This window comes from Indicator indicator, chromosome 33, assembly GCF_027791375.1.
Source record: "Indicator indicator isolate 239-I01 chromosome 33, UM_Iind_1.1, whole genome shotgun sequence".
Lineage (NCBI taxonomy): Eukaryota > Metazoa > Chordata > Aves > Piciformes > Indicatoridae > Indicator > Indicator indicator.
In genome coordinates, this window is record NC_072042.1 from 5,633,973 (window position 1) to 5,651,538 (window position 17,566).

The window sequence follows — 17,566 nt, forward strand, 5'->3', positions numbered from 1 at the left end:
TCTCCATGGAGAATCTCATGGGGCTGCCTGGCACAGGGGACCCTCCATAGAGAATCTCATGGGGCTGCCTGGCACAGAGCACTCTCCATGGAGAATCTCATGGGGCTGCCTGGCACAGGGGACCCTCCATAGAGAACCTCATGGGGCTGCCTGGCACAGAGCACTCTCCATAGAGAATCTCATGGGGCTGTCTGGCACAGGGGACCCTCCATAGAGAATCTCATGGGGCTGCCTGGCACAGGGCACTCTCCATAGAGAATCTCATGAGGCTGCCTGGCACAGGGGACCCTCCATGGTGAATCTCATGGGGCTGCCTGGCACAGGGCACTCTTCAACCCCACCAGAGCTGGGAACAAGACCACCACATCACAACGACCACAGCAGCAAAAGGAAACCTTCTGACAACTCCTATCCTCCATCCATGCCCCCAGCAAGGCTCCCACTGGTCTCCAAGACAAATGCTCTTGGTCTTGTGGAGCAGAACACGGAGCAGGGGGTGAAGTCTGTGCCACACACCAGGGTCCAAGGCACCAGGCAGCTCCACTACTTGCTGTTCGGGGTCTGCTTCTCCTGCGCCGGCCGCTTCTGCTTCTGGGCAATGCCATAAGGGACGTGGGCAGCCACAGTGCCCAGCTCCTTGGCTCCCTCCACGTGGAACATCTGGTCATCAAAGAAGATGTGAGGACGAATCTTCCTCAGCAGGGGACCCTTGGGAGCCCCAGCCAGGAACAAAGCTTCGTCAGTCTCCAGCCCCCAGCTGCGCAGAGTCTTTAGGGCCCTGGCGCCCGAGCTGGCGGCGCTGCGGGCGGTCACCAGGTAGGTACGGATGGGACACTCCATCCTCAGCCCCTTGGAGTAGAACTTCTTCTGCAGCTTCCCCAGGGCCTCCAGGAAGCCCTTCAGGGGGCCCTGCCAAAGCAAGAAGAAACCATCACAGAATCATCCCAGAAACATTCAGGTTGGAAAAGAGCCTCAGGACCACCAAGTCCAGCCGAGAAGCTTCCTCTGCAAGGTTCCTTCCTAAACCATATCATAGAGTCACAGAACTGTCAGGGGGGGAAGGGAGCTCAAGGCTCATCCAGTTCCAAGTCCCCTGCCATGGGCAGGGACACCTCACACCAGAGCAGGTTGCTCACAGTCACATCCAGCCTGGCTGCAAAAACCTCCAAGGATGAGGCTTCCACCACCTCCAGTGTCAACCACCTCACGGTGAAGAACTTCTTCCTAACATCGAATCTGAATCTCCCCATTTCTATTTTTGTTCCATTCCCCCAATCCTATCATTACCTGACACTCTAAAAAGTCCCTCCCCAGCTTTCTTGTAGCCTCCTTAAGATACTGGAAGACCACAAGAAGGTCTCCTCAGAGCCTTCTCTGCTCCAGACTGAACAGCCCCAACTCTCTCAGTCTGTCCTCACAGGAGAGGAGCTCCAGCCCTCTGCTCATCCTCCTGGCCCTTCTCTGCACATGCTCCAGCACATCCAGCTCCTTCCTGTAATAGGGAATATCCCCAAGCACCACATCCAAACGACCTTTGCAGACCTCCACACCACCCCTTCCCCTCCAGGCACCCACTCCCAGCAGAGCCAGCCCCCTGTGAGCCCCCCAGAGTGACAGCAAGGAGCCAGCCACCTCCACCCCATGGGGCCAGCAGGACCAGGCTGCAGACCGTCCCCATCCCACGCTCCACAACGCCAATCCCTGGCTGCTTCTCGGAGGGGAGAGCATCCCTGTGAGCTGCCTCTCTCTCTCCCAGAGGATCTTTCTGGCTGCCCCCCAGCACTACCTGTGCCAGAGGTTTGTTCTCATGAGCTTTTTCGTGCTCAAAGAACTTGTCCAAGCCGTGAGCCTTCACGATCTGCTCCGACTCATCAGAGAAGAGCACAGCGTCGCCATCGAACGCCACCCGCAGCTGGCTCTCGGACACCTCCAGGTCTCTGCTGGGGCTGAAGATGGTGGCTGCAGCAATCCCTGTGGAGGTACAAAGCATGAGGCAAGAGGTGGCAGCTACCCAAGGACCTGGTCTTGTGGCTTCTTCACTGAGGGACAGAGGGAAAAAGAAAAAAACCAGAGCAGGCTGGAAGCAAATGCTGCAAGGAAAGTGCAGGCACCCAGCAGAGCCTTGCAACTTGGCCCCAAGAGCAAAACCAAAGCCCCAGGTGCCAAACCTCCCTTGGCACACAAGGATTACCAGGGAAAAACAGTGCCTGTGCCCTGGGAGGGCTGTGGAGCTTGAGGAAAGCCCTAAAAAGCTCCTGGGAGCAGCAGGGATGGGGATGTGGAACAAGGCAGATCCTAGGTGCATAGCTGTGTAGGGACAGGGACATGGGAGCTATGGCTCCTGGCACCAACCCCTGCCCTGAAGGCTCCAGGTTCCCCTCACTGCCCTCTCCCCCCCACAAGCTGGACCCCAGACTCACCCTCTTCAATGGCCCCACTCACTTTCTCGGCGTCAGAGGAGAGGTAGAGGTTGGTGTGATAGGCCTTGAGGTAACAGATGGGGCTGTTCCCTCCTGTCATGCAGAACCTCTCAATGAACAGACCTGGGGGCAGATGAACCCCAGGGTGAGCCTGACTCTTGCCCATGCAAGCTTGGCTGCTGCTCCCCTGGGGTTTCTCAAGAGTCAGCAGGACGAAAGAGTTGTTTTGGTCCAAGAGAGAACATCCTCTTCGCCAGCCAACTTCCACTCCAAGCCCAGGAAATGTGGGAGAAGTGGTCTCAGGATGTGGTTTGGAGGATGAGACAGGAGAAAAAGTCTCCTTATCTCAGCCAGCAGGTCAAGGGAGGGGATTCTGCCCCTCTGCTCTGTTCAAACCCCCCCCTGCAGTGCAGGGGCCAGGTCTGGAGTCCTCAGCACAGCACAGACAGGGACCTGTTGGAGCAGGGCCAGAGGAGGCTACAGCACTGCTGGGAGGGCTGGAAGCCCTCTGCTGTGAGGCCAGGCTGAGAGAGTTGGGCTTGTTCAGCCTAGAGAAGAGAAGGCTCCAGGGCTTCTGGTGGCCTTGCAGTGCTTCAAGGGCTGATCAGAAAGCTGGGGACAGACTTTTGAGCAGGACCTGCTGTGACAGGACAAGGGGAGATGGTTTGAACTGAAAGAGGGAGATTCAGACTGGAGAGAAGAAAGAAATTTTTTATGCTGAGGGTGGTGAGAGACTGTCCCAGGTTGCCCAGAGAGGTAGGAGATGCCTCATCCCTGGAACCATTGCAGGCCAGGTTATCTGGGGATGTCCCTGCTGACTGCAGGGGGGTTGGAATGGATGACCTTGAAAGGTTCCTTCCAACCCCAGTCCACGTTTTTATGACCTTGCTGCCACGCAGTAAGGCTCTGCCCCCCAGCCAGCAGCCCCTGGGCCAAGGAGAGCTCTGCCCTCAGCTTACCATAGTGGTTGATGCTGTTGATCAAACGAACCCCAACCTGGGCATGGTTGTTGGTCATGAGGACGATGTCGAAGAGCTCCTCGCTGTCAGGGTAGAGCTCCCGCAGCTGAGTGTTCACTGCTTCCAGTGCCTGCAGCACCCCAGGGGGGAAGGGTTGGGAGGCTGTCAGCAAGCCCTGGACTGGCCCTGACCTCCCTCTCCCCCAGCAAAACCCTGCTGTTCACCAAACCCAAGCATCTGGCCCCAACCCCAGCTACACCCTGAGCCAAGCTGCCATCAGCAAGCAGCATGAGCTGGGGAAAGATGATTGATTTGGGGGGGAGGGGAAAAAAAAAACCCAACAGACACAGCTACTCCTGTATTTTCAGACACAAAAGGTTCCAAGTTTTCATCTGCAGATGAGAATATATTAGCTCCAAGTTCCAGAGCACTCAGAGACAAGAAGAAGTCTCTCCCCTCCGAGTGGATTCATCTATTTGCTGGGAACAGGCAAGAGATTGCTTCCAGTGGGAGCCAGCAGACAGAACTGCTCTAAATGCAGTGGAAGTGGGGCAGAAATCAGGGAAAAAAAAATATGTATTTCAGAAAAAAATAATCTTTTTCCAAGGTTGAAATTGCTTCATTTCAACACCTCCAAATTAGCAGTTGGCTGACTCTGGAGCAACCCAAAACTCAGCCAGTTTTGAAAGAATAAACAAAATCACAATGAAAGAGATGAGAATTCCCTAAAGGGAGGTTTGAAATCTGCTCCACAAGAGATCATTCTCTTCAGCTCTTAGGTTTGGTTGCCAATTCAGTGTTTCCTCAGTCCTGGAAGAGGCAAATCACTTGCCAGGAGGTTTGTTTTTGACCTCTCTTTGCTCCGTGGCCTCATCCCTTCTGCCACGCTGCTCATGTCCCAGCCCTTCCCCACTCAACCACCCCTCAGCACCACAGATCCAGCCCGAAGGTGCTCAGATGCTCACCTTGACGAAGGGGAAGGCAGCCCCAGGGAGGAAGGGCTCATTCTCATGGTCCAGCTGGTACTTCACATAGGCCTCCACCCCTTGCTCGGTGTAAATCTTCTGCTCCTCCTCCATGCGAAAGAGTGCCCGGGAGGACACCGCAATGGTGATGGCATTCTCAGGCTTGGGCTGCAGGGAGAGGGGAGAGGGGCAGCAGGGAGTGGGGAGAGGTTAGGGAGGTGGGGGAGAAGAAGGTAGGGGGGAGAAGAAGTTAGGGGGCAGGGGGGAGAAGAAGTTAGGGGGCAAGGGGGAGAAGAAGTTAGGGGGCAAGGGGGAGAAGAAGTTAGGGGGCAGGGGGGAGAAGAAGTTAGGGGGCAGAGGGGAGAAGAAGTTAGAGGGCAGAGGGGAGAAGAAGTTAGGGGGCAGAGGGGAGAAGAAGTTAGGGGGCAGGGGGGAGAAGATGTTAGGTGGGAGGTGGGGGAGAAGAAGTCAGTTGGTGGGGAGAGAAGTTAGGAGGGGGAAAAGACAAGGAGGCAGCCCTTGCACCCAGCTCTGCTGCCCAAGGAGGCATTTGTTAAACTCCACCACAAAAGGCCATGGAGGGGTGTGACACCTCCACAGCAATCTGCAGGGTCAGTTGCAGCCCTGAGCTTCCAGTCCTTCAGCAGGTGATGCACCATCCCCACACATCTGAGACACCCAAGAGCTGCTTTCTGCTGCTTACACCATGCCCAAGCCCTCCCACTCCCAACAGGCTCCCAGGATCCACCCAGCCCCAAGTGGTGAAGCCCTCAACCCCAGGCAGAAGGAATTTTTGTGGCTTTGGGTCCCCCCCTAGCCCCCCAGCCAGGAAAAACCACACACTGTGGCTGGGCCAGATCCATGCTCCCACGATGCTGTCCAGATGTGACAAAACAACTCTGTGCCAGCTCAGCTCAGGACAAAAACAAAACAAAACACTTGGTAGAGTTCTTGTGGGTGGAAACATGACAAACAGGTGGTGCAGGCAGTGATTTATGAGTCATTATTATTAATGATGGAGGGTTTGATCCAGAAATCTACTGCAGACAGCTAGAGGCCCCCAGTGGGACCTGGCAGAAAGAGAGGGGCACCAGGAAAGTTGATCTCATCTTGACCTCCACCCATCCTCCTTTCTGCTGCCCTTGGAGGGCAGAGGGGTGTTAATCCCCATCACTCACTTGCCAGCATGAAAACAACTTCATTCCTGGTGACCAAGCAGAGATCCTTGCTCCCAGAACAGCAAAGCCCAAGGCAGATCAGTGGCACAGGCAGCCCTGGCCCCAGCAGGCTCTGCCTGCAGTGAGTCCTGGCAGTAGGGCAAGGCTTGGGAGGGATTCGCTCAGGGGATGCCCCCCAGGGGCAGTCCCAGTCCATGCCCTCTCTGGGTGCACCTCCACAGGCAGGCTGTGAACTGCAGGCCACCAGCACCTCAGACACACCTTGCCCTCAGCTCCCCCGTGGTTGCCAGGATCCTCCTGCAGCACGTTGCCCTGTGAGTAATCCCCCAGCAATGCTGTTTGCCCGGGGGCAGGAGGGCACCTCTGCCAGCTGCTCTGCACTCCCAGGTGCTCCAAAGTTCAAGCTCCCACCCTGCCTAGGGCTGAGCTTTACTGAACAAGCAGCCTGGCAAGGCCGAGGTGCCCCAATCCACACCGGAGATATTTGCTCCCCACAGGGCTGGGCTTGCCCTGGGGCTCGCTCTGCCCCCGGCTCAGCCCCCAGCCCAGCCCCACCGATCCTGCCAGGCATGGAGACCCACCCAGCAATGAGTCAATGGCAGCCCCCAGCCCATTCCCAGCACCACACCCACCCCCTAAGCAGTGCCAGGAGCCATCCCTGTGGCAGGGTGGGTCTCAGACACCCCTTCAAGGCTGCAGCAGTACCCAAAATCCCCAGCAAGCAGAGGGTGATTAGAGCTAGCAGAGATTAGCTCCAGCTGAGAACATCTCTGTGGCCCATGTGGGATCCATTCCCACAATATCTGCAGAGAAATAAGGTCCTGTTTGGAGGTGGCTCTCTCCAGGAAGCAGGTGAAAAACCCTCAGGACCTGCAGGAACACCCAGGGGCATGGAGAAGCTGAACAGTGACACCAGCATCCCTCCCACGAGTGACCTCCAGCCAGGTCTCCATCCTCCCTCCAGTGGGTGTTAGCTATTAACTTGTCATGGGCCACATCTGGGCACTCCACCTCATTAATTAATAACTCTGGTGTCATGGGCCATTTATTAGCTGAAAAATATCAATAACTATTAAAGGTCTTAGGACATCCAGCCCTTAGCCTTCAGCAAGGAGTCCTGCTGCTCCTGAGTCCCTGCAGCGTGGGGTTATGGATCTGGGAATAGAGGAGAGGAGAGCTGCTGGCTGTTCGCTTCCTGATGGACCCCAGGGCAGAGCATCCTCTACAACCCCTCCAGGGAGCATCCTGGGAAGGATGCCAGAGAAGGCCAAGAGGGGATCTGATCAATGTCTATAAATATCTGAGGGGTGGGTGGCAGGATGGGGGTGCCAGGCTCTGGTGGTGGTGCCCAGTGACAGGACATGGAACAAGAGGTACAAGGTGGGACACAGGAAGCTCTACCTCAACAGGAGCAGAAACTTCTTTGCTGTGAGGGTGTTGGAGCCCTGGAGCAGGCTACCCAGAGAGGTTGTGGAGTCTCCTTCTCTGGAGAGCTTCCCAACCCACCTGGATATGTTCCTGTGTGACCTGCCCTGGCAGAGAGGTTGGACTCAGTCTCCAGAGGTCCTTCCCAACCCCTAACATTCTATGATTCTCCAGTGCCAGCCCTGCCAGAGGATTCCCAGCACAGAAAGTAGGTCAGCAGCACTCAGAGCACAGAGACACAGCCAAGGGGCTGAGAGGTGTGCATGGGGCCACAAGCTGAGCCTAGCTGGGTGCCCAGTCTGAGTCTGCATCTCTCTCCCCACTCAGCACACACCTTGCACCCAAGCACCTTACACAAGGGCAACAGCAGGCTCCTCAAGGTCCCTTCCCTGCCATTTAAAGGCAGCAGCCTCCAGGAGGTTAATTTAAGAGGTAATAAACACAGCAATAAAAATAACCAAGAGCTTGGGGCACTGCTCTCTGCCCCAGCGTGGGCTGCTGCAGCCCCAGCTGCCTGCAGGCTGGGAAACCCAGCATGGGGAAAGGGACCTGCTGGATCCTGTTTGCTCCTGCCAAGGAAGATTTGCACCTTCGGAGAACCTTGTGCAGGAAAAAAAAAAAAAAAGAAGGCTCAGCCAGGTTGCTTGTGCAGCTCCCAGCTGGGCTGGGAGAGCTGTGCTGCTCTCTGGGAAATGCTGACAGCCCAGAAACCAAGCAGGGAGGAAGGAGCTGCAGCCTGACTGTGCTTTGAAGTGGAGGTTTCATTTGGAAGCTCTCCTTCCTCAGGGGTGTTTGGATGCTCCTCCATCCCCTCTAGCACTGCAGGTGATCAGTACTACACTGAAAATGGGCTGGAAAATAAGTCACAGGGCTAGGGGAAGCCCAGCACCTCAAATCCTCCACTGGGATCAAGGCTGTGGACAACCCAACAAACCCCACTTTGCCTTGAAATGTCAGCCTGGGGGGAGACAACCTTCATTTTTAATAGGAAATGGTTCCATGGGAGGGGGATGCCCTCATCAGGAGGTGTGTGGTCCCTCAGGCTGTCCTGGAGCCTGCACAGCACCCCAGGCCAGCACAGCCCCCTGCTCCAGCAGCCCCAGTGCTGGTGGGTTTGGGGACTGGATGACAAACTGCTGCACCCTCAGAGCAGCAGCCAAGGGCAGCTAAAGCTCATCCAGCACAAGCCTGGGAAGCAGCTGTGGGGGCTCTGCTCAGCTGAATCCAACCAAATCTGCTGCCTGGGGGTTCATGGTGAGCTTCTTTCCTTTCTGTCCTTCCCTTGGGAAGGCCAAATCCAACCCCATCCTGAATATCACCAAGAGATTGGTGATGTGTTCAACACAGGTGTGAGCAGGGCAGCATGAGGGAAAATCCTGCCCTGCCCCTGGGTCCATCTCCAGGCTCAGCAGGACAGGATGGACAAGCAGGGGCAGCCCAGCCCATTGAAGAGGAACATTATGGCACTTCAGGACATGGTTTAGAGGCCATGGTGGTGTTGGGTCACCAGCTGGACTCCATGATCTGGGAGTTCTCTTCCACCCAAAACGATTCAGTGATGATCAGGTGGTCCATGAGGGCCAGACCCCATCTCAGGAGCATGAGTGACCTTTCCAGCAGGGTCTGGCTCTGTGAAGTGTAAAGCTTTACCCTCTCAGGCCCAAACCCCAAAGTTTGGAGGTGAAGTCCATGCCAGCAGTGACTGGAAATGGCACATTTTCCTCTGCAGCCCCAACAGCTGGCAGGACTTTAAAGCATCCTCCTAATCGCTGCAAATCCTAAGCAGCCCCCCGAGGATTAGAGGCAGACATTTGGAAATCCCACAGGCTCCCAGGATGTGCAGTGGGGCTGTGGCCTCCCTCCCTCCCTCCCACCCACCAGAGCCACCAGTGCCCACAGCAGCACCCAACCCCCAGCAGCTTCATTGCCACCCCTGGAAGCCATCACTGGACCCCATTCTGCACCCCTTGATCCTTTGGCATTGCCTGGGGCTGGACCTGCTGGATCCACCTGGAGCCTAAAAACCTGGAGGAACTCTGGCAGCTCCAGGCACTTCCCCTGGCTGCTGCAGGAGACCAGACCCTGGGTGGCAAAATTCAAATTCTGAAGGTGAATTTTGGTGTGAATTTGGGTCACAGGAAGGGAGGAGGAAAGGGCTTGGCTCCAGGGGCAAGGACAGTTCTGAGCCCACCTGAAGCATCCCTGGTGAGCTGGGTGTGTGCCCATGGGTGCAGGGGACTGGCAGAGCAGGGGACAAGCAGGGTGCTAAAGGATTGGAGCCAGCAGAAGGCCAGCTCCTACCCACCCAGGCTTTCCTCCGAGCACTGAGGCGTCACTGGAGAGGCTGGGGGACATTGCTGGCATTGCTGAAGGGTGACAAATCTCATCCCTGACCTCCCCAGCTGGCAGGAGCAGGCATGGGAGCTGGGGCACAGGAAGAGCAGAGAAGCCTGCAAAGCAGGGAGCCCCATGGGTTGCAGAGCACCCTGGTGTCTCATTTCCCAGCCAAGAGCAGGGAACCCCCAAAATTGCTGCCCCCAAAAGTCAGCTTCCTGCCATCCTGCAGCCCAGCTCCAGGAGGGAGCAGCTCCCACAGCTCACCTCTGATTCCCCACCAGTACCTGCTCCTGCTGGCAGAGGTGGAGGAGTTTGCCTGGGAGGATGGACAGACCTGGCACCCTCAAGGGCACAGACAGACAGCAGCAAACTCCCTTCCCCTTGTGCACTGGGAGCCCTGGGCAGCCACGAGCCCCCTGCTTGGGATCAGATTAAAGTTCAGGGAAGTGGCTGAGATGGGTTTGAGTCTTCCAGCCATATTATTTATACTGCAGAAAAGTGCTGGGCAGCCATCCATCATGGGGTGGGACAGCTGCCTGGCAGGGCAAGGTACCCAGGCTGTGTGTGAGGGCAGCCTGGTTGCTGAGCCACAGCCTCGGGGCACCCAGCCTGCACCAGCAGAGGGGCACAGGGCTGGGCAGGCATTGTGGGCATCATGGAATCATTTCAGTTGGAAAAGTCTTCTAAGATCATCAACTCCAACCATCAACCTAAGACCACCACAGCCCTTAAACCATGCTCCAAAGTGCCATGGCCACATACTTCCTGAACATCTCCAGGGGTGGGGACTCCACCACCTCCCTGGGCAGCCTGTTCCAATCCCTGACCATTCTGCAGCAAAGACATTGTTCCTAATCTCCAACCTAAACCTCTCCTGGCACAATTTCAGGCCATTCCCTCTCGTTCTAAACATCCCCAGGTCCATGTGGACCTGGATCTCAGCTCTGCTGCTGGTTTGCTCTGCAAGCAAATCACATCCCTGCCCTTGTGCCTCAGTTTCCCCACCTGGACAGCAGAGATGGGCACTGAGCAGGCTGCAAGGAGAGGAAGAGGAGGGACCTGGGCTGACATCCATAGGAGGCTGAAAGCATGGCATGAAAGACAACCAGGCACATCTCACCACTGAGCCAGGCTGACCCCTTCTGGGAAGGGCAAATAGTTGGCAGCAGAGACAAAACTGAAGCTTCAGCACCTCCAGCTAAGTAAACACAGGAGCTGCTCTGAGCTGGGCTGCACAGGGCAGGTATGTGGCCATCTCCCCTCTCTGGAGGGGGGCACAGCACCAAAGGTGCCAGCTGTGACTGGACCTCACCATGGGCAGCACCTCTGCTGCAGCCCCAGGGAGGAGGGGGCCTGCAGCCCTGAGGATGGCTGTGGCTGGCTGGCTGGAGTCAAGAGACTGTGGGACCAGGACCAGCTCACCCCAGGACATGGCCCCCAGCCCTGCCAGGCTGCCAGCCCTGTGCAGCCGCAGCTGTTCCGAGATAGGGCAGCACTTGAACCCCAGGCTCAGCCCTGCTTAGATAACACAGACTTTGCCTCTAATCTCCTGGAGCAGATGAGCCTGGCAGGGGTGGCTGCACGTTGTGACACCCCTCTGCTCGGGATTCAGCCCCCCAGCTGTCCCCTTGCTCTGCCACAGCTACCCCTCTGGTCCCTAGCAGAGCCTCCCGCCTTGGCACAGGGGACAGGCAGCTCATGGGGCATGAAGCTACTCTACAAGGACATCTCAGCCCAAGAGAAACACCCCAAGGACCCCTAGGAACCCCAAAAGGCTGGGGGGATTCAGAAAGATCCCAGACAACCAGAGGCAACCCAGGGATGCCATGGAGGAATGAAGGCACCTGGAGAGCCCCAAGCATCCCCAAGGATGGAGACAGAGGATGTCAAAGGAAAACCAGAGCCACCCAGGGGGGCTTTAGAGCACCCAGAGGAGGTGGAGAACCCAGGAAGACTCCAGGGCACCTGGAGGAGATGTGACACCTGGATAGACCCTTGAGGAGCCAGAGGAGACGGGGCAGGCAAGGGAAAGCACCCAAGGATGTGGGGCAGCCAGAGGGGATGATTCCCCTCCGGGCTGGGGAGCGCTGCCCGGTTCGGCACATCGGGGGTCTCACCGATTTGGGTTTCTTCTTGGGGGCGAGATTGTCGTAGAAAGCCTTGGCCTCGTCCCAGGGCCGCCCCGCCGCTCCCGGTGCACCGGCCGTGCCCGGAGGCTCCATAGCGCAGCGGCTCCGGGGCACGGGCGGCTCCGAGCACTGCGGCAGCTCCGGAGCACCGGCGACACCGACAGCTCCGGGCACTGCGGCGGCTCCGGAGCACCGGCGACACCGCTGAGCTCCGGGCACTGCGGTGGCTCCGGGCACGGCGGCGGCAGGTCCGCACGTACCGGGAGCTCCCGGAGCCGCTGCCGGGCCGGCGGAGCGTGCTTTATAAGGCATCCCATGAAGCTCCGGGGTTTCAGCCCACCGGGACACGCTTTAACCTCTTCGAGACCGAGCCCGCCCCGCCGCCGCCTCTTCTCCGTTACCGCATCCCCTCTGCCCCCGCCCCGACCTCCCCTAAACCCCGAGCGCGGGCGGGAGGGATGGAGGCAGGAGCGCTCCGCAGCTGCTCCGGGGCAGAGCCAGCCCCGGGGGGACGCCTCCGACCCCCGGGCACGAAAGAAAGGGGCTGGAGGCAGGAGGGTGCCATCCGCAGAGGGGATGTGGGAGCAGGTGGGAACAGGGTATCCATGGGTGTCATAGGGTCACTCTCGGCCCAAAGGCACCGGAGGTCGGTGGGGTTTGTCCATCCTTGCAAGACACAGGGTGCCACCGATGCCAGGGCACTGGGCAAGCTGGAAGGGCACAGGGGTGGTCAGCAGGCGGAGCTGGAGGGGACGAGGCTGCGTGGTAGATCACAACCATGCTGGCACCCAGCTGCCTGCCAGGGTAACCTGCACCGTGAGCTGGTGAATGGAGTGAGTGTGGGCATCAATTAAAGCTCTTCAGCAAACCTTTTCCCCAGCAATGCCAGGGATGCCCTCCTGGGAGTTTAATTAACATCATTTCAGTGTCACCAAAGACTCCTTCTCCATAGTGACTTCATAGGGGAATGCATGAGATCCTCTGGGATGACCCCAAGGCAAGAAGGAGTTTTGAGAGTCCCAGGATCATGCAGGCTACCCTGAGTGCCCTCTTCACCTTCAGTTGCTGCCCTGTCAGAAAGCAGCCCTGGCACGACTCCAGGCTCAGCCCCTGGCTCCCACACACTGGGGACAACCAGTCCCTCCTTCCCCAGGCACTGCTGAGGTGCAGACAGCAGCTCCTGGCCAGCCCAGGCAAGCATGGCAGCCAAAGCCAAGGTGAAAAGCTCTCCCTCAACAACACTCCTAAAAATACACTGCCCTGGGCCTTGGCATGTGCCCATCTCTGTGCTCAGGTGCTGGCTGCTGCAGGACAGAGGAGATGCTGGTGATCTGCAGGGTGGAAGCCAAACCACACACCTCCCAGCATGCTGGAGCCAAGCAGGATGGGGTGAGCATGGGCAGGATCACAGGCCAGAGACCACGCTGCCACCCAGGAGCCCACACTGTTGCCCAGGAGCTCACACTGTTGCCCGGGAGCCCACGCTGCTGCCCAGGAGCCCACACTGCCACCCAGGAGCCCACACTGCTGCCCAGGAGCCCACACTGCTGCCTAGGAGCCCACATTGTTGCCCAGGAGCCCACACTGCCATCAGGAGCCCACACTGCCACCCAGGAGCCCACACTGCTGCCCAGGAGCCCACACTGCTGCCCAGGAGTCCACGCTGCCACCAAGGAGCCCACACTGTTGCCCAGGAGCCCACACTGTTGCCCAGGAGCCCACACTGCTGCCCAGGAGCCCACACTGTTGCCCAGGAGCTCACACTGCCACCAAGGAGCCCACACTGTTGCCCAGGAGCTCACACTGTTGCCCGGGAGCCCACGCTGCTGCCTAGGAGCCCACATTGTTGCCCAGGAGCCCACACTGCCACCCAGGAGCCCACACTGCTGCCCAGGAGTCCACACTGCTGCCCAGGAGTCCACACTGCTGCCCAGGAGCTCACACTGCTGCCCAGGAGCCCAGGCTGCTGCCCAGGAGCCCACACTGCTGCCCAGGAGCTCACACTGCTGCCCAGGAGCCCAGGCTGCTGCCCAGGAGCCCACGCTGCTGCCCAGGAGCCCACGCTGCCACCCAGGAGCCCACACTGCTGCCCAGGAGCCCACACTGCTGCCCAGGAGCCCACACTGCTGCCCAGGAGATCACACTGTTGCCCGGGAGCCCACGCTGCTGCCCAGGAGCCCAGGCTGCTGCCCAGGAGCTCACACTGCCACCAAGGAGCCCACACTGCTGCCCAGGAGCTCACACTGCCACCCAGGAGCCCACACTGCTGCCCAGGAGCCCAGGCTGCTGCCCAGGAGCTCACACAGCTGCCCAGGAGCCCAGGCTGCTGCCCAGGAGCCCACACTGCTGCCCAGGAGCTCACACTGCTGCCCAGGAGCCCACACTGCTGCCCAGGAGCCCACACTGCTGCCCAGGAGCCCATGCTGCTGCCCAGGAGCCCATGCTGCTGCCCAGGAGCCCACACAGCTGCCCAGGAGCCCAGGCTGCTGCCCAGGAGCCCAGGCTGCCTGATTGACTACAGGGAAGTGTTTGAAGTCGCTGGTAGCTCCTTAGCAACAGCCACTGTCACTGCAGGCTGCTGCTGGAGAAGAGGGACAGGAAAATCTGTGTGGGAAAGATGGGGGTGGGAAAGCAAAGGCTGAGAAGAAGGACGATGATCACAGCTCACAGGATGTTAGGGGTTGGAAGGGACCTCTGAAGGTCATTGAGTCCAACTCCCCTGCCAGAGCAGGACCATAGAATCCAGCACAGGTCACACAGGAACACATCCAGATGGGGCTTGAAAGTCTCCACGGAAGGAGACTCCACCATACAGTGGATACACTGACAGCAGGTCCTGGTTGATGATGGTGTTGGGATGGGTCCCAGGACAAAGCCACCAGGTCCTCTGGCTATGTCCAGCCTTGAGGGAAGGGCACAGCCAGAGTCCAGCTCCTGGCTGCCAAATGAAACCTGTTTGCAGCACAGCCCAGGGCTGTCTGGTCCTCCCCACCCCCAAGAGATATCATTCCCCTCCCCAGAGCTGCCTGAGTGGCTGAAGGGTTACACCTTCATCTTCAAGACTCCCCAGGCTGAGTGAGCTCCACTGTGCTGTCCCCAAGGGTCCTTCCATCCCTTGGAGTGCCACAGGCCCAGGTGACACCCATGGAACGATGCTCAGGAGTGCAGTGCCCACAGCTGCAGCTGCCAGCTGCTCCCTGAGAAGCCATTCAGGGAGGAACATCACACACGGGAGACAGTTTTATTTTCTCCATTAAAAAATAGATACCAACTTCACCACCTCCTGACAGACATTACAGGCATCAACACCACAGAACAAATACTCATCTGTGACACTATTCCTGGCCTGGGGCAGGAGGGACAGAGGCAGCAGGCTGGGCTGGGGGGAGGAAGGAGCCAGATATGTTCCTTGTGGCCTCAAGAGCCTTGCCAGGAGGCTCAGCAGGTACAGAATCCAACACCACCTCTCCACAGCCTCAATCCAGGACCCAGCAGTCCCCTCAGCAGTGCCACACACAAGGAGCAGCATCAGGGCATGCCTTCAACATCCACACACCCAACCTTGTCCCTGGGCAGCCCACAGGGTCAGATATCCTCTGCTTTCAACCTGGGACCCCAAGCATCACCTCAATATCCCAGGAAGGGCCAGAAATTCCACAGAACATCCACGATGCTGCCAGGGCAGTTGTGGAGGTCACCCACCTGCTCTGCCAGCTCACACAGGTGTTGGGGTGGAAGGTGGCTTCTGAGGTCAGTCACTGACCACATCCAGGAATACATCTTGGACACTTCTGCTCTTCCCTGCCCAACCCTGGCTGTTCCCAACAACAAAAGCAGGAGTGGAAAAGCTAAAGCTGGGCAGAGGAAGCCAAAGCAGGGAGCACTCAGGGAGGGTGCAGCATCCTGCTCCAGCTCCCCAGCACCCTGGAGCCAGCCCTCTGGCAGCCTTGCAGGGAAATACCAGAAGAGAGAGAGCTGGGCCATGATTTGGGACTTCCCAGGCTCCCTGGAGGCTTCACAACCGTTGAGAGGGGATCAGCAGAAAGTTTGGGATTCAGTTTGGATGAAGGAATGAGCCAGGCAGAGCAGTGAGGGAAAGCAGGGAATGTGGAAACAGTTGGCCCTGGGTCACCAGGATGCTCACCACTGGCTGCAGGGAGTCCTGCTCCAGGATGGAAGAGGGTTGGTTTGGGGGTAACCTCAAGCCAGCAATACCCAGAGCAGGCTCCACTACCCACCAAGGGAGAGCTGCAGCCCATGGACTGTGTGCACCCAGGGCACAGGAGCTGCCCAGGGGCTGCCCAACTGGGAGTGGAGGCAGATGGGTGGCAGGAAGGATGGAGCAGGCACAAGGGAGACTTAGCAGAAGTTGGGGATGGAAACCACCACGGGGGGCAGAGGTTGGCTGCACCCAGTCCAGCAATGAGCCCCCAGGGCTCTATTTCTGCATGTCACACTGCAGGAGGAGGACGATGGAGGGGTCACTCTTGGCTGCTTCCTTGAACTCCTCCAGGGAGATTTGATCATCCTTGTCCTTGTCCATCTTTGTGAAGATCTTGTCCACACGCTGCTGGGGTGTCAGCCCATCCTGGTTCATCCTCATCATGATCACAGTCCCCACCATCTTGTAAATGGCCTGGAGCAGGAAGAGAAGCACAGTGTCAGAGTGGGGATGTTGGACAGACAGAAGATCCCAGGACAAGGCAGGGGACAGGATTGCTGCTCCGCTGGGACCTGGCTAGCTGCTGGCATGAGTTGTGCTGCTGCACAGCTACCATCAGGCACAGACCAGGTACCTGTCAGGCAAGGCTCTGGGGAGGAGAAAGGAAAAGGGGAAAGGAAAAGGGGAAAGGAAAAGGGGGAAGGAAAAGGGGGAAGGAAAAGGGGAAAGGAAAAGGGGAAAGGAAAAGGGGAAAGGAAAAGGGGAAGGAAAAGGGGGAAGGAAAAGGGGGAAGGAAAAGGGGGAAGGAAAAGGGGAAGGAAAAGGGGAAGGAAAAGGGGGAAGGAAAAGGGGAAGGAAAAGGGGGAAGGAAAAGGGGAAAGGAAAAGGGGGAAGGAAAAGGGGGAAGGAAAAGGGGGAAGGAAAAGGGGGAAGGAAAAGGGGGAAGGAAAAGGGGGAAGGAAAAGGGGAAAGGAAAAGGGGAAAGGAAAAGGGGAAAGGAAAAGGGGAAAGGAAAAGGGGAAAGGAAAAGGGGAAAGGAAAAGGGAAAGGAAAAGGGAAAAGGAAAAGGGGAAAGGAAAAGGAAAAGGAAAAGGAAAAGGAAAAGGAAAAGGAAAAGGAAAAGGAAAAGGAAAAGGAAAAGGAAAAGGAAAAGGAAAAGGAAAAGGAAAACTACTCCTGTGCTGATTTTAACCACTGGTACCTCGATGATCTCCAGCATCTCCAGGCGTGTGATCTTCCCATCCCCATCCAGGTCATACATCTCAAAGGCCCAGTTGAGTTTCTGCTCGAAGGTGCCCCTGGAGGTGACGGACAGGGCGCAGATGAACTCCCGGAAGTCGATGGTGCCGTCCCCGTTCTTGTCGAAGGTGCGGAAGGCATGCTGGGCAAACTTGGAGGCATCTCCATAGGGGAAGAACTGCAGGGGAGAGAGGAGAGAGAGAGAGAGAGAGAGAGAGAGGGAAACAAGGAGGAGCAGCTCAGCATGGAGTCTACACCCAAAGCAGCAACTTTGTCCCAGCAGGAGCAGGGTGCTCCAGCCCCACGGGCAGCACCTGGACCCTCGGACAGAGCCTACCTTGATGTAGAGCTGCTGGAACTCCTCCAGGTTGAGGATGCCAGTGGGGCAGTCCTTGAGGAAGCCTTTGTACCACTGCTTGAGCTCCTGCTCGCTGAACTCTGTGCTCCTCACCAGGTCATCCAGCATCTCTGGGGCCAGCTTGCTGCTGTGCTTGCCCATGGCTGCCCCTGGGAGGTGAAACAGGGCTCCTGCACACAGGGCATGGGGAGGGCTGTGCTCCCAGTCCTTGCTGACCAACCCTGCATGCCTCTTCCCCATGCTGGAAGTGATCCACCCAGCTGCTGGGTGTCCCTGCACTGTGAAATGCCAGGACAGAGACCCTGGCACTGGGGACAGGCTCAGTGCCCACGCTCAGCTGTGGTCCTGGCTGCTGGAGATGTGCAGGAGCTGGTCCTGGGGCACCCCTCTGGTG

At 58.0% G+C, this 17,566-nt stretch overlaps 2 protein-coding genes across 3 annotated transcripts; both read right to left on the reverse strand.

Annotated features, from left to right (window-relative positions):
* Positions 1–543: 543 nt before the first annotated feature.
* On the reverse strand, positions 544–11,787 carry NT5C1A (5'-nucleotidase, cytosolic IA). The gene is made up of 7 exons (XM_054395439.1): positions 11,651–11,787; positions 11,402–11,516; positions 4,345–4,512; positions 3,380–3,509; positions 2,421–2,543; positions 1,787–1,971; positions 544–909 (listed from the first exon to the last, which is right to left on the reverse strand). Exons 1-7 carry the CDS (start codon positions 11,728–11,730, stop codon positions 544–546), a joined length of 1,167 nt encoding a protein of 388 aa, XP_054251414.1. The 5' UTR covers positions 11,731–11,787.
* A 4,064-nt stretch (positions 11,788–15,851) lies between these two features.
* Positions 15,852–17,319, reverse strand: HPCAL4 (hippocalcin like 4). 2 transcript variants are annotated; one of them, XM_054395245.1, is made up of 3 exons: positions 17,152–17,319; positions 16,777–16,992; positions 15,852–16,049 (listed from the first exon to the last, which is right to left on the reverse strand). In XM_054395245.1, the coding sequence occupies exons 1-3, from the start codon at positions 17,311–17,313 to the stop codon at positions 15,852–15,854; spliced, it is 576 nt and encodes a 191-aa protein (XP_054251220.1). In that variant the 5' UTR covers positions 17,314–17,319. The 2 variants fall into 2 exon arrangements, with proteins under 2 accessions (XP_054251220.1, XP_054251219.1); XM_054395244.1 differs by lacking the exon at positions 16,777–16,992 and having other exon boundaries at positions 17,152–17,313.
* Positions 17,320–17,566: the final 247 nt, after the last annotated feature.